The sequence below is a fragment of the Microchirus variegatus genome, assembly GCF_963457635.1.
Source record: "Microchirus variegatus genome assembly, chromosome: 21".
Taxonomy (NCBI): domain Eukaryota; kingdom Metazoa; phylum Chordata; class Actinopteri; order Pleuronectiformes; family Soleidae; genus Microchirus; species Microchirus variegatus.
Window position 1 is genome coordinate 19,474,441 of NC_139822.1, and position 16,189 is coordinate 19,490,629.

Below are 16,189 nucleotides of genomic sequence, written 5' to 3' on the forward strand. Positions count from 1 at the left end.
TTACTCGCTGTTCACGCATTTGCTGCGTTAGTGGAACAGGAAATGCTGAGGAAAATCACCAGGGACGAATAAAGACAGCGTCTGCGACTTCTCCGTCTCTGTTCAGGTGAATCAGAGCAAAGCCACGTTAGCGCCGAGGAAACGGCGGCGTCAGCGTTTACGAAAACAGCTGAATGTTGTTTAAAATTAACTTTGAAGAACGTGGTTTTATCACAGTCAATAAAGATGAAAATAAATAAATCAAGGCTCTCAAACAGTCGATGTCCTACGCTGATTTTAAGATAATAATAATATATTAGCTTATATTAAATCACAATATTAAATTCGACATTTAAATATATATAAGCGTGTCAAATGTTTTAATTACAATACATGTTATTTTAATGTAATGTGTTGTCTGCTGTTGCTATTTATATATGTTTATTATATTATGATATAAACTATTTTATTACTATTATTTAAAAAAATAAAACATGTTGGGTCCAATACGTCAACAAATGATTAAAACTCCATGACTAAAAGAAGAAAAATGCTAATGCTAATTAAGCTGAAAAACGCTAATCTGTAAAGTTTTTTACAGCATTTTTTGGAAGTGGACATTTTTGTCTTTAATGATTAAAGAGGGCAGTAAATTAAGGGTTAAAGTTAGCATGATTTTTCCAAATGAGGGCAGAGACTTGGGGTTAGCATTTAACGTTGATTCAATGCCAGTACAGTACATGTGGTAATGCTAACATTAGCATGCTGTGGCTGATAAAAACCCACCCCTTTTTTTGCTATCTGAACAAAACTCGTCTATTTTTACAGAGCTAGCATCAAACTGATGTCAGTACGTGTGGAAAAGCTAACATTAGCATGCTATGGCTAATAAAAACCCACCCCTTTCTGGCTCTCTGATCAAAGCTCCGCCCCCAGAACAGAGGGAAAGTCTTTGTCTAACTCTGACTCTTGATGGCACTTTCTCCGTCATTTATTCACAACTAGCATTAGCATGCTAACTTGTAGCTAATAGGCTAATTTGAGTTCGTAGTATGGACAGGAGGCTCCGCTCGTCTATGTTTACAGCGCTAACATGAAACTGATGTCAGTATGTGTGGAAAAGCTAACATTAGCAGGCTATGGCTAATAAAACCCACCTCTTTTTTGGCTTTCTGATCAAAGCTCCGCTCCAAAAACAGAGGAAAGTCTTTGCCCAACTCTTGACAGCACTTTCTCCGTCATTTGTTCGTAACTAACATGCTAACTTGTAGCTAATAGGATTATTTGATTTCGTAGTATGGACAGAAAGCTCTGTTCATCTATTTTTAGTAGAGCTAAAGTCAAACTGATGTCAGTACGTGTGGAAAAGCTAACATTAGCAGGCTATGGCTAATAAAAACCCACCTCTTTTTTGGCTTTCTGATCAAAGCACCGCCCCCAAAACATAGAAAGTCTTTGTCTAACTCTGAATCTTGACGGCACTTTCTCCGCCATTTGTTTATTACTAGCATGCTATCGTGTAGCTAATAGGCTAATTTGAGTTCGTAGTATGGACAGGAGGCTCCGCTCGTCTATATTTACAGCGCTAACATGAAACTGATGTCAGTATGTGTGGAAAAGCTAACATTAGCAGGCTATGGCTAATAAAACCCACCTCTTTTTTGGCTTTCTGATCAAAGCTCCGCCCCAAAAACAGAGGAAAGTCTTTGCCCAACTCTTGACGACACTTTCTCCGTCATTTGTTCGTAACTAACATGCTAACTTGTAGCTAATAGGATTATTTGATTTCGTAGTATGGACAGAAAGCTCTGTTCATCTATTTTAGTAGAGCTAAAGTCAAACTGATGTCAGTACGTGTGGAAAAGCTAACATTAGCAGGCTATGGCTAATAAAAACCCACCCCTTTTTGGCTCTCTGATCAAAGCTCCGCCCCCAGAACAGAGGAAAGTCTTTGTCTAACTCTTACTCTTGACGGCACTTTCTCCGTCATTTATTCACAACTAGCATTAGCATGCTAACTTGTAGCTAATACGCTAATTTGAGTTCGTAGTATAGACACGAGGCTCCACTTGTCTTCACGTATCTCTAAATACTCGTTGACTCTCAGGTGCGTGAAGACGATTTGCGTCGCACGGATAAATCACGAACCCGAGCTTTAATACGTGGTTTAAACGCAGCGTGAAGAAAAAGCATCTCGACAGAAACCGTACGCCAACGAGGGAACTTCGTCTCCATGGCAACGCTGCGTGAGTCATCCGAGCAGAAACCCCGACACTGCACTTAGTGGACGACTATACATCGACGCACACACACACACACACACACACACACACACACACACACACACACACACACACACACACACACACACACACACACACACACACACACACACACAGATGACGACACTTACAGGTGTGAGATGAAGAAGATTCCTCTGTGTCTCTGTCTCTCACTTCCTGTCTCTGACTGAACAGTAAATCCACGACGAGAGGAAAATCACAGGCTGTCAAACTACTGTACTGTGTGTGTGTGTGTGTGTGTGTGTGTGTGTGTGTGTGTGTGTGTGTGTGTGTGTGTGTGTGTGTGTGTGTGCTTTAGTCCTCCTCTTTCTCCCATTTTCCTCATCTTTTCTCTCTGAAGATGCTGATGGTAAAATACACCAGAGTCTGCTGATGAAGAGAGGAGGATGTGAGAGGAGGTGAAGATGAGAGGATGAGAGAGGATGAGAGGAGGTGAAGGTGAGAGGATGAGAGAGGATGAGAGGAGGTGAAGGTGAGAGGATGAGAGAGGATGAGAGGAGGTGAAGGTGAGAGGATGAGAGAGGATGAGAGGAGGTGAAGGTGAGAGGAGGTTAGGGGATGAGAGGAGGTGAAGGTGAGAGGAGGTGAAGGTGAGAGGAGGTTAGGGGATGAGAGGAGGTGAAGGTGAGAGGATGAGAGAGGATGAGAGGAGGTGAAGGTGAGAGGAGGTGAAGGTGAGAGGAGGTGAAGGTGAGAGGATGAGAGAGGATGAGAGGAGGTGAAGGTGAGAGGATGAGAGAGGATGAGAGGAGGTGAAGGTGAGAGGATGAGAGAGGATGAGAGGAGGTGAAGGTGAGAGGATGAGAGAGGATGAGAGGAGGTGAAGGTGAGAGGAGGTTAGGGGATGAGAGGAGGTGAAGGTGAGAGGAGGTGAAGGTGAGAGGAGGTTAGGGGATGAGAGGAGGTGAAGGTGAGAGGATGAGAGAGGATGAGAGGAGGTGAAGGTGAGAGGAGGTGAAGGTGAGAGGAGGTGAAGGTGAGAGGATGAGAGAGGATGAGAGGAGGTGAAGGTGAGAGGATGAGAGAGGATGAGAGGAGGTGAAGGTGAGAGGAGGTGAAGGTGAGAGGAGGTGAAGGTGAGAGGATGAGAGAGGATGAGAGGAGGTGAAGGTGAGAGGATGAGAGAGGATGAGAGGAGGTGAAGGTGAGAGGAGGTAAAGGTGAGAGGAGGTTAGGGGATGAGAGGAGGTGAAGGTGAGAGGAGGTTAGGGGATGAGAGGAGGTGAAGGTGAGAGGAGGTCAAGGTGAGAGGAGGTGAGAGGATGAGAGGAGGTGAAGGTGAGAGGAGGTGAGAGGATGAGAGGAGGTGAAGGTGAGAGGATGAGAGGAGGTGAAGGTGAGAGGAGGTAAAGGTGAGAGGAGGTGAGAGGATGAGAGGAGGTGAAGGTGAGAGGATGAGAGGAGGTGAAGGTGAGAGGAGGTAAAGGTGAGAGGAGGTGAGAGGATGAGAGGAGGTGAAGGGCTGAACCTTTCACAGGTTTCCCCCTCTGAGGTTCTCCTGTGGTTGCTGTGGAAAGCTTTCTTAATGTTCCCCTAATGTTAGTTTTTGGTTGCCCATTTGCTTCCCAGAACGTACCTTTTCTACAACCTTTAGAGAACATTCTCTAAAGGTTCCCCTAGGTTGAGGACAGTTCTTTTGGTCCCTGAACCAGACTGAACCAGACTGAACCAGACTGAAGTGTTCTCTCTGTGGTCGTCAGCTGTGATTAATCACTCCATGATGATTGACAGACTGACGAGTCGTTTGATTGGTTGTCAAAGACAGCTCTATAATTAGGCTGATGATGTGTGTGTGTGTGTGTGTGTGTGTGTGTGAGAGGCGGTGTTAAAACACTGTCAATCAAACTACAGTGTTAACAGGATGGCCGGCCTGCAGGGGGCGCAATCACACACACACACACACAGACAAACACACACACACACACACACACAGTGTAAATTCCCTATGGCAGTGAGCAAAGGGCAAGAAAAAACACACAGGAGAGAAAAGGTGTGTGTGTGTGTGTGTGTTCTTGTACTTGCAGCATACTGAGGACCAGTGAAGGTTTTTAACCAACAAAGTGAGGTCATTTTTACAAAGTGAGGACATTTTGGTCGGTCCTCGATTTGTTTTTCATTCAAATCACTTCCTGAGGTTGTAAACATGTTATACTCTGATTTTAACAGAGGTCCTCACTTTTTCCAGCCCTGGTGGATTCACACACTTGCTCTGGGGCTCCACCTGCAGACATTTTATGGTACTGCAACCAGTAATTCTTTGTAGATGTCATTCATGAAGTAGATATTTGTAATTGTGTTGATTTATAAAGTGGAAATGCTGGTCCTCACTTTGTCAACACTTTTACCTGGTCCTCAGTATGCAGCAAGTACAAGAGTGTGTGTGTGTGTTGACCAGGAAAGAACACTCATGGACAGAGTGCATGAAGGACATGTCTGTGTTTGTCCCTGTGCATCTGTGTGTGTGTGTGTGAGAGAGAGAGAGAGAGGGAGAGAGAGAGAGAGAGAGAGTATGACTGTGGGTGTCTCTCGCCCTTTTCTGCTCTGCTGCATTTGAAAAAAAAAAAACTTTTGTACCAAACATCCATTTACTAAGATTCAGCCTTTCAGTGTGTGTGTGTGTGTGTGTGTTGTCACTGCATGATGTGAATACACTGAGCATCATATTGTGAAATAAAACTCACTCTCCCACACCAAAGTCACTCACTCTCTCACACCAAAGTCACTCACTCTCCCACACCAAAGTCACTCACTCTCTCACACCAAAGTCACTCACTCTCCCACACCAAAGTCACTCACTCTCTCACACCAAAGTCACTCACTCTCCCACACCAAAGTCACTCACTCTCTCACACCAAAGTCACTCACTCTCCCACACCAAAGTCACTCACTCTCTCACACCAAAGTCACTCACTCTCCCACACCAAAGTCACTCACTCTCTCACACCAAAGTCACTCACTCTCCCACACCAAAGTCACTCACTCTCTCGCACCAAAGTCGCTCACTCTCCCGCACCAAAGTCGCTCACTCCCCCGCACCAAAGTCGCTCACTCTCCCGCACCAAAGTCACTCACTCTCCTGCACCAAAGTCACTCACTCTCCCGCACCAAAGTCACTCATACTCCCGCACCAAAGTCACTCACTCTCTCGCACCAAAGTCACTCACTCTCTCGCACCAAAGTCACTCACTCTCTCGCACCAAAGTCACTGTCACTCACTCTCTCGCACCAAAGTCACTCACTCTCTCGCACCAAAGTCACTCACTCTCTCACACCAAAGTCACTCACTCTCCACACCAAAGTCACTCACTCTCCCACACCAAAGTCACTCACTCTCCCACACCAAAGTCACTCACTCTCCCACACCAAAGTCACTCACTCTCTCACACCAAAGTCACTCACTCTCCCGCACCAAAGTCACTCACTCTCTCGCACCAAAGTCGCTCACTCTCCCGCACCAAAGTCGCTCACTCTCCCGCACCAAAGTCACTCACTCTCCCGCACCAAAGTCACTCACTCTCCCGCACCAAAGTCACTCACTCTCTCGCACCAAAGTCACTCACTCTCTCGCACCAAAGTCACTCACTCTCTCACACCAAAGTCACTCACTCTCCACACCAAAGTCACTCACTCTCCCGCACCAAAGTCACTCACTCTCACACACCAAAGTCACTCACTCTCCCACACCAAAGTCACTCACTCTCTCACACCAAAGTCACTCACTCTCTCACACCAAAGTCACTCACTCTCTCACACCAAAGTCACTCACTCTCCCACACCAAAGTCACTCACTCTCCCGCACCAAAGTCACTCACTCTCCCGCAAAGTCACTCACTCTCCCTCACCAAAGTCACTCACTCTCCCTCACCAAAGTCACTCACTCTCCCACACCAAAGTCACTCACTCTCTGTTTTTCTTTAATGTTGTAGTGTTTGTCACTCCAAAGCCACCGTAGTCTCACAGCCAAGAAGCTAAAGCTCAAAGAAAAGTGCTGACTCACCACGTAGAGCTGTTTCCATAGCGACGCCCACTCCTGCAGCGTGGACGTCACCTCGGTGACGATGGGGTCTTCAAGAGGAACCACGGTCTCATGAGGACTGTGTGGAGACAACCAGACGGACAAACACGTGAGACGGTCTTAAAGGGACAGTTCACTTTGTTTTTGTTGTTTTTTTGTGACAGGAGGTCAACATTCTGGAGCTCGACCGAGTCAGGTGGTCTGACAACGTGTTTGATCGCGTTCATCTGACTCCGCCTCCATTTTTGCGCTCTCCCGCACCAAAGTCACTCACTCTCCCGCACCAAAGTCACTCACTCTCTCGCACCAAAGTCACTCACTCTCCCACACCAAAGTCACCAGAGGACCAGCAGCTCCTGTGTCCCTGTGAGCTAAAATCACTGGTTTTCTCAATGGGCTTTGGTGTGGGAGAGTGATTCGTTTAAATCACCTCAGTTCACCTCGACATGAAGAATCATCGTTTCCACGTCTTTCGTACACGACTCACTGCCTCTGCCCTGGAGTCAGGAATATTAGAAAACCTCTCCTCCTCTTCCTTCTCCTCCTCCTCTTCCTCTTCCTCCTCCTCTCCGTCTCATGACTGATTAATTAATAAAAGCCATTGTGCTACATTAGCCGTTGTCCCAGCTGAGCTAACGCTGGCGGCCGCCTGATGTTTCCACTCACATTAGTTACACTTTAGTTTCTCAGTCGTTTCTTCACCTCCTTCTGTTCCACTTTCCCCTCGTCTTTATCTCCTCTTCCTCGTCCTCTCCTCTCACACCAAACCTCATAGAGAAAATCATCGTTTTTAGCTCACATGGACACAGGAGCTGCTGGTTTTCCTCTGCTGCCTCGTGTGGTCACTTTGTGTCACTGAAGTAAGTCTAAACAAAGATTTTCTAAAGCCGAATAGACAAAACAACACATGTGAATGTAGTGATGTCAGCAGCAGCGGATCAACAACTCCTGTGAACTCCTGTGTCTCTGTGATGTTAAAATCACTGGTTTACTCTATGGACTTTGGTGTGGGAGAGTGAGTGATTTACAAACGTCAGTTTCCTGTTGTTAAAGTCTGTCCAACAGTGAAATAAAGACGCGAACGTGTTCTTAAGATGTCGTAGACTTAATTTGACATGGATTTTATTACGTTTTCCAACACGAAACTGAAGTTTGTAAAGTCACTCACTCTCCCACACCAAAGTCCATAGAGTAAACCAGTGATTTTAACATCACAGAGACACAGGAGTTCACAGGAGTTGTTGATCCACTGCTGCCGACATCACTAACTTACAATGACTGATTTTAGTGAATTCAGCTTTTAAAATATTTAATTTAGACTTAACTCGGTGACGCAAAGTGACCACACGAGGCAGCAGAGGACCAGCAGCTCCTGTGTCCCTGTGAGCTAAAAATCACTGGTTTTCTCTGTGAGGTTTGGTGTGGGGAGATCGGCTCACAGTCACCGCAGATAACCGCAAGATAAATTGTTTTGAATTTATTCTTAAAATAGCGCACACTCACGCACACACACACACACACACACACACACACACACAATAGTCTGGATATAAATATCTTATATAACCACAACAAATCTATACTATGCTTTTAAAATGTCAGGATTTATATGAGGGCGCTTGTTTTTATGTGTCGCTATAATGAGACTGTAGATCCTGACACACACACACACACACACACACGCACGCACACGCACACGCACACGCACACGCACACGCACACACACTTCCTCCTCCACTCAGTAAAACACAGTTTGCCCTGGAGGTTTAGTGAAAACATTAAAAGATTCACTAATTAATTTAGTTTCTGCCTTTTAATTAAACTCTTATGCAAATGAGAGGCTTTAAAAAAAAAAAAAAACATGTTTTCACGATAATTACGTCAGCGAATAAAAAAAAGTCGTCCTCTTGAACTCGGATAAAGGGATTCAGAAACAAGGCGACCGATAACTTATGCTTTATGCTATACTGCTAGCATTAGCAGGCTCACGTTCAGCAGCAGCGCCCCCTAAAGGCCAGTACGTGTACGTACAGGAGGAGAACCACTGAGAGTCATTAGACTTCCGTCTGAGACACAATTCTCAATTCTTCTTCCTCCGCAGGGTAAGATTTAGCGCATTTAGCCCAATTAGCATTTTTAGCATCGCAAAAACCGGCGCAGTTTCTCGCCCGCGTCGCCCTCATCTCGTCGCTCGCGGATGAAGCAGCGGCGGCACAGTCGGCAGTTTTTGCGACACCTCTTGGTGACGTTGCGCGGCTAATTGCGCTAGCTTACGTTTACGTTGAAGCATTTAGCAGACGCTTTTATCCAAAGTGACTTACAAGAGACGAATAAGCTACATGGGAAAAAAGTCTTGGAAAGAAATCCACTTGATAGAAAAGGTGGATCCAAGTGCAGAAGGAGATAGGGGTTAGCGTAAGTGCTAGCACAGAAGATGCTAAACGACGGAAAACGGGAACGTGTCGAATGGAACTTAAACGGTTTTAACGAATAGCATGCGGTAAACCTGCTAACCGTGTTAACGTCATGCGTCATTCGCTAACGTTGACGCGGCTAACACCGCTAACCGCCGTTAACGTTACCACCATTTCCATGACGACTGACAGCGTTAAAATGAGTCTCTAATGTAACGCTAAACTTTAAACAAACATAAACAGACCGCTCCAGTTCCACTGTAGGCGCCGCTAACGGCGCTAACCGAAGCTAACTGTTAAGCGGTGCCTTGATTGTGGTGCCGCGGCGCGCAAACATGGCGTCACGCTTACCTTTTTCCCCGTCACTCGTCACGGAAACGCGCCGTGCGTTAGCGTCGACGCCGTTAGCGTGCCCAGCGCTAGCTTTAACCAATGTTAACGGAAAAAACACCGACAGAAAAGATCGTAGAAAAACTTACCCTCGGTTTGCGACGACTGCTTTCTTCAGGTGAACGTAGTCGGCCGGAAAAACTCCCTGCAGAAAGACGAGAGACAGATTCACCAAATGTCTCACATCCTGTCGGGCTAAATAAAGGATAAACACATGAATGAATGAATGAATGAATGAAGGAAAACGTGAGATGGCAACGACGAGATCTGGACCGGATTTAAACATCTGAGACCAAAATGTCTCTTTGTCCTTTATTCATTTGCACAAAAACAACAATATTCGGTGTCTCGTTGGACTAAAAATAACGAGACGTGTCCTTTGTGTTTTCTGGGAAACACACACACACAAACACACACACACACACACACACAAACACACACACACACTGCATTTTTTATTAGAAACCGAGACCGATCAATCTTTTCTGTTTTGGCGCAGGTAACGCGATCCTCTGTTTCTGCTTCTGCTTCTTCACCATCTCTTCAGCGTGAAGGTCGAGAGTTTGATTCCCCGGCCTCGTGTCCCTGGACGTCACAGTTTATGTCGTAAGAGCAGTAAAACGCGAGCTAATCGCGCGATTACAGCCGTTATTAGCGTACGAGGTCGCGATCGACGTAGGTCCAGGCGTTTTCCTCGAGGCTAGTGTTTAAATTTCAGTGCTGGGCAAGTTAGCGTTAGCGGCGTTAATGGCATCAACGTTAGCGCACGTTAACGCCGTTAATGCATTTCCATGACGACTGACGGGAAAAAGGCGCGTGACGCCGTGTTTCCGTGCCACGGCAGTGGAGTCCAGGCACCGTTTACCAGTTAGCTGCGTTAGCTCCTTTAGCGCGCCTACAGTCAAACTTTTTATTCAAGGAAAAGAGCAGCGCTACAAATAACGTTAGCGTACCTGTGTTACTGTGTATGTTTGCCTCTGTTTTTTTGAAGTTTAGCGTCACTTCAGAGACTAATTTTAACGATCGGGAGTCACGTAAACATGACGTCACGCACAGCGTCTTTTTACGCTCAGTCGTCATGGAAACGCACCACGCGTTGACGCGCTAACGTTGACCTAGCACTACTTTTGATACTTAAGTACAGTAAACGACGTAAAGTTTAAGACTTTTAGTGCGTCAACGTTAGCGCATGACGCGTTAGCAATTTAACAACAACAACTTTCTTAGGTTTAAGTGAAACTGTTGTGGTTTCTTGTATCTTTGTCTCTCTCACTGACTGTGTCACACTGAAATGGAATGCGGCCATTGTTGCTGCTGTGATTCACAGACATGTCGCACGGTGTCGGCCGCGGTCAACGCTGTCATCGTCACTGAAGAGGCCAAGTGTGACAACAGCTACACACACACACACACACACACACACACACACACACACACACACACACGAGCCAATATCTCTCATGAAGATAGATCGTCTTCAGTGTAATTTTTATTTCACTGAAATGTTGTTGTTTGTCTGACTTTGATTTTTATTTACAATTTTACCAATAATAAAAAAAATTCAATCAATAAGGTGAATTCTTTAATTTATGGCTAAAATATTTAAAGCATCAGCGACACTGAAACTCAAAACATTTGGCGAACTGTCTTCAAGCTATCGTTTAGCTGTATGGTGGATGGATGCTAAGGAGCTAGCTAGCTCACAAGACAGGTGATGGATGGGTGTTGGCTAGCTAGCAAGCTCATGAGATGAATGGATCGATGGATACTAGGGTAGGTACCTCGCTACATTATGAGATGGACTATGGATGCTAGTTAGCTAGCTAACTCACAAGATGGATAGATGATAGCTTGGATGGATGGATGGATGCTAGGTAGCTAGCTCGTGAGATAGATGGATAGATGCTAGGTAGCTAGCTAGCTAGATCATAAGATAGATAGATGATGATGCTAGGTAGCTAGCTAGATATGAGATAGATGATGGATGTTAGGTAGCTAGCTCATGAGATAGATGGATGGATGCTAGGTAGCTAGCGAGCTAGATCATGAGACAGATAGAGGGATGGATGGTAGGTAGCTAGCTAGCTAGATATGCGATAGATGATGGATGTTAGGTAGCTTGGATGATGCTAGATAGCTAGCTCATGAGATAGATGGATGGATGTTAGGTAGCTTGGATGATGCTAGATAGCTAGCTCATGAGATAGATGGATGGATGCTCAGTAGCTTGGATGGATGCTAGGTAGCTAGCTCAGTAGATCGATGGATGCTCGGTAGCTAGGATGGATGGATGCTAGCTCACGAGATACAGAAGATGGTTGCTATGTAGCTCACAGGATGGATGTCAGCAATAATGTGTTTTAGCTTACATTTGATTAATTTTTTTTAAGCTAACCTTTAGCTATGGATGGATAATTGGATGGATACAAAGACACCAGTGTGGTCTGAGTGGCGACACAAACGTTAAACCTTTATCCAGAGAAACAACACATGCTCGTCTTCTCGAGCAGAACGTCTGTTTGTCTCTGAGCGTCCATTACAGCAGTTAGAGAGACAAGAGACAGACAAACGTCCCGTCTCTAAATTTAAACGCTGCTTTTCCCTTTCACTGCGGCTCTAAATTATTCAGCGTCTACATGGTTCAGACCGTCCGTCTTAATGGAACATCTGACGTCCTCTGACCTTTAGCAAGACAAAACAGCTTCAAACACAGTCTCTCTGCCTCTCTCTGTGTGTGTGTTAGCATACGGCTAACATCACTGCTACTGTCATAAATATAGATAGATAGATTCTAGCTCACAAGCTAACTAGATCGATAGATAGATTCTAGCTCACAAGCTGACTAACAAGATAGATAGATAAATAGATTCTCGCTCACAAGCTAACTAGCACAACAGATAGATAGATTCTAGCTCACACGCCACCTGGCACAATAGATAGATGAGTAGAGTCTAGCTCACAAGCTAACTAGCAAGATAGATATAGATAAATAGATTCTAGCTCACTAGCTAGCATCATTCTAGCTAACTAGCACGATAGATATATCTATAGACAGACAGATAGATTAGCTATTTTTGTTGTATGATTACTAGTTATTGTCAGCTATCATGCTAGCTTTATAATTAAGCTAATTTTTGGCTGTAGGGGAGCTACTGTAGCTAGCTAATGAAGCTATTTTAGCTGCATGATGGATAGATCGATAGATCAGGTTCCTTTTTCGACACTAAATCCGTCGTCTCCTCAGTTTTTCTTCTATTCTTAGCTCATCCCTTCTTTTCTAATCTGCGTTGTGTGTTAGACCGGAAAATGAGGACGACGACGACGACGGTGCGATTCCCACACAAAGCTGATCCTGCCGCCGCGTCATGTCAGGAAATAACAGCGATCACATGACGAGCATCACCGAGGTGAAGCTTCATCAGTCGTCTCTCTCTCACCTTCACGCTCGGCTTCCTGGTGGAAAATCCTCTGAACCATCCTGAGGAAACGAGAGGATCAGAGTTCACACACTGTTCCTTTAAAAGGCTTCAAAACTCATCACATCCGAACACGTTCACGTCTTTATCTTCACTGTGAGACTGACGTTTGTGAACCGCTCACTCTGCCACACCAAAGTCCACAGAGAGAAGCAGTGGTTTCCAGACTTTGGTCACAGTCTTACCTTCACACTTCTCCAGGATCTGGACCATCTCTCCGATCTCCAGAGACAAACCCTGAGGAACTGAACCTCTGAAGCAGCAGATCACTGAGGAGACAAAGACACAGAGGAACCAGGTGAGATCCTGGAGCTGGAGCTGGAGCCAGTCCCAGAAAAAACCCGGAACGGATCAGCAGCTGATCCCAGAGTTAACAGAGACGACTTTACACTGACTTTTATTCAGAAATAACAAACTCAGCCATTAATTTTTCGATTTGTTTTATTATTCTTTATTTTCATGAAAGTTTCTGTTCGAGCATCAAATATAAAAAATATAAAACTATCCATGTACGTTAGCGATAAATTAGGGATTCAGCAGAGATATCGCGATATGATATATTATCATGATATTTAACTCCCAAAACGATATATTATCACGATTTTTAAGTCACTATACGATATATTATCACGATATTTAAGTCACGATACGATATATTATCACGATATTTAAGTCACGATACGATATATTATCACGATATTTAAGTCACTATACGATATATTATCACGATATTTAAGTCACGATACGATATATTATCACGATATTTAAGTCACGATACGATATATTATCACGATATTTAAGTCACTATACGATATATTATCACGTTTACCTCAAGATACGATATATTATCACGATATTTAAGTCACTATACGATATATTATCACGATATTTAAGTCACTATACGACATATTATCACGATATTTAAGTCACTATACGATATATTATCACGATATTTAAGTCACTATACAATATATTATCACGATATTTAACTCACAATATGATATATTATCACGTTTAAGTCACGATACAATGTATTATCACGTTTACCTCAAGATACGATATCGTATCACGATGTTTAAGTCGTGATACGATATATTATCACGATACGATATATTATCGCGATACGATATATTATCACGCTTAAGTCACTATACGATATATTATCACGTTTAAGTCACAATACGATATATTATCACGTTTACCTCAAGATACGATATATTATCACGATGTTTAAGTCACGATACAATATATTATTACAATACGATATATTATCGCGATACGATATATTATCACGATATTTAACTCACGATAAATTACCACTATATTTATTGACGATACAATATATTATCACGATATTTAAATCACGATGTTCGTGTGTGTGTGTGTGTGTGTTTAGTCACAGTAAATGTGTGAAGACCAGACCGTGTCTGTCCAGATTAAACGGTTCAGGATTAACGATTCAGGACGTTTTACGTCCACGAACGAATCAAAGGCTTAACGATGAAAATGAACAACTCTGATCCGGGTGACGATCGTGCGTCTATTTTTAGACCCACGTCGTCCAGATTAAGCTTAATCCCAGTGAAACCCAGTATGGACCTGTGGTTAATCCCTGGAAAGACGAGAATGAAAACAGAGGCACGCGAGCTGAGCACAGCGCCCCCTGTGTCTAGAACATACATAATAATATCCACGTTAGCTTTAGCATTAGACATTAACAACAGGAAACTGAAGTTTATAAACCACTCGCTCTCCTACACCAAAGTCCATAGAGAAAACCAGTTATTTTAGCTCACAGGAGCTGCTGTGTCACATCTGGTGCTAGCTGCTACTGCTACGTTAGCATCCATGCCCAAGAACATATACGATCATTCGGCATTATTATTTTTTTTTACGTCACATTAGCATGTTAGCATGTAAGCGCCTACTTTGCAGCCTGAGACGCTTAACCCTCGCTTCTCAGCGAAAACAAAATGGCTGCCAGCGGAGAAACTAGCAACAATTTAAATTCAGCCGCTTAGCAAAACAACGCAGCTCATAAAATCTACGTCAGTTTAAGTCTACGACGTCTAAAGAACACGTTCCCGTCTTTATCTTCACTGTTAGACGGACTTTAACAACAGGAAAGTGAAGTTTGTAAACCGCTCACTCTCCCACACCAAAGTCACTCACTCTCCCACACCAAAGTCACTCACTCTCCCACACCAAAGTCCATAGAGTAAACCAGTGATTTTAACATCACAGCACACAGGAGTTCACAGGAGTTGTTGATCCACTGCTGCCTCCATCACTAACTTACAATGACTGATTTTGTCAATTCGGCTTTTAAAATATTTAATTTAGACATAATTCAGTGACACAAAGTGACCACACGAGGCAGCAGTGGACCAGCAGCTCCTGTGTCTCTGTGAGCTAAAATCACTGGTTTTCTCTATGGACTTTGGTGTGGGAGAAATTCAATTCTAACTACGTAATAAAAGATAAAACACTTTGTGAATAAAACCTTACGTCGGTTTACGTCTACGATATTTGCAAAACTATAGGGTTGTGATTTAGTGTGGATGGACTGAAAATCAGACCTTTATTTTGAAAACTACGGGGTTTCGATTTAGTGTTGACGGACAGAAAGTCTGACCTTTATTTTGAAAACTACAGGCTGTCTCTCTGTGGACAGCAGAGACAGATGTGGACGTGACACAGTGAGACACGTGTCCCCGTCTGCTGGACGTGGGTTGACTGTGGCCGACGGCTGCTGTCGTCTTCGTTCATTAACGCTCTCTCTCTCTCTCACTCTCTCTCACTCCTTCGTCTCATCTATTCATTCAGTTCATGTTTCTGTCTCATAGATTACACACACACACACACACACACACACACACACACACACACACACACACACACAGGAAGAAGGAAACAGGAGAAGGATGAAGAGCAATGAGACCATGAAATCTGATACAGACAATATGACTGAAGTAAAGGCCAGATAGTGAGAGGGTGAGAGTGATAGGGTTAGAGAGGGTGAGAGAGTGAGATGATGAGAGTGATAGGGTGAGCTAGAGAGGGTGAGAGAGAGAGGGTGAGAGAGAGAGGGTGAGAGTGAGAGGGTGAGAGAGTGAGAGGATGAGAGAGAGAGGGTGAGAGAGTGAGATGATGAGAGTGATAGGGTGAGCTAGAGAGGGTGAGAGAGTGAGATATAGAGGGTGAGAGAGTGAGAGTGATAGGGTGAGAGAGATAGGGTGGAAGTGAGAGGGTGAGAGTGAGAGGATGAAAGTGATAGGGTGAGAGAGAGGATGAGAGAGTGAGATGATGAGAGTGATAGGGTGAGCTAGAGAGGGTGAGAGAGTGAGCTATAGAGGGTGAGAGAGTGTGAGAGAGAGAGAGTGAGAGAGTGAGAGGATGAGAGAGAGAGGGTGAGAGAGTGAGATGATGAGAGTGATAGGGTGAGCTAGAGAGGGCGAGAGAGTGAGATATAGAGGGTGAGAGAGTGAGAGTGATAGGGTGAGAGAGAGAGGGTGGAAGTGAGAGGGTGAGAGAGTGAGAGGATGAAAGTGATAGGGTGAGAGAGTGAGATGATGAGAGTGATAGGGTGAGCTAGAGAAGGTGAGAGAGTGA

General features: G+C 44.3%; 1 protein-coding gene across 1 annotated transcript in view; it reads right to left on the bottom strand.

Annotated features, from left to right (window-relative positions):
• Positions 1-16,189, bottom strand: part of dock3 (dedicator of cytokinesis 3) — a gene marked incomplete at its 3' end in the record, with an annotated part of 71,641 nt that overhangs the window by 41,669 nt on the left and 13,783 nt on the right. The window contains exons 2-5 of the mRNA XM_083907665.1: positions 12,763-12,846; positions 12,539-12,579; positions 9,191-9,246; positions 6,280-6,376 (exon numbers count right to left, since the gene is read on the bottom strand). Coding sequence (XP_083763791.1) covers positions 6,280-6,376; positions 9,191-9,246; positions 12,539-12,579; positions 12,763-12,846 — 278 coding nt within the window. The remainder of the gene's footprint in view (positions 1-6,279; positions 6,377-9,190; positions 9,247-12,538; positions 12,580-12,762; positions 12,847-16,189) is intronic.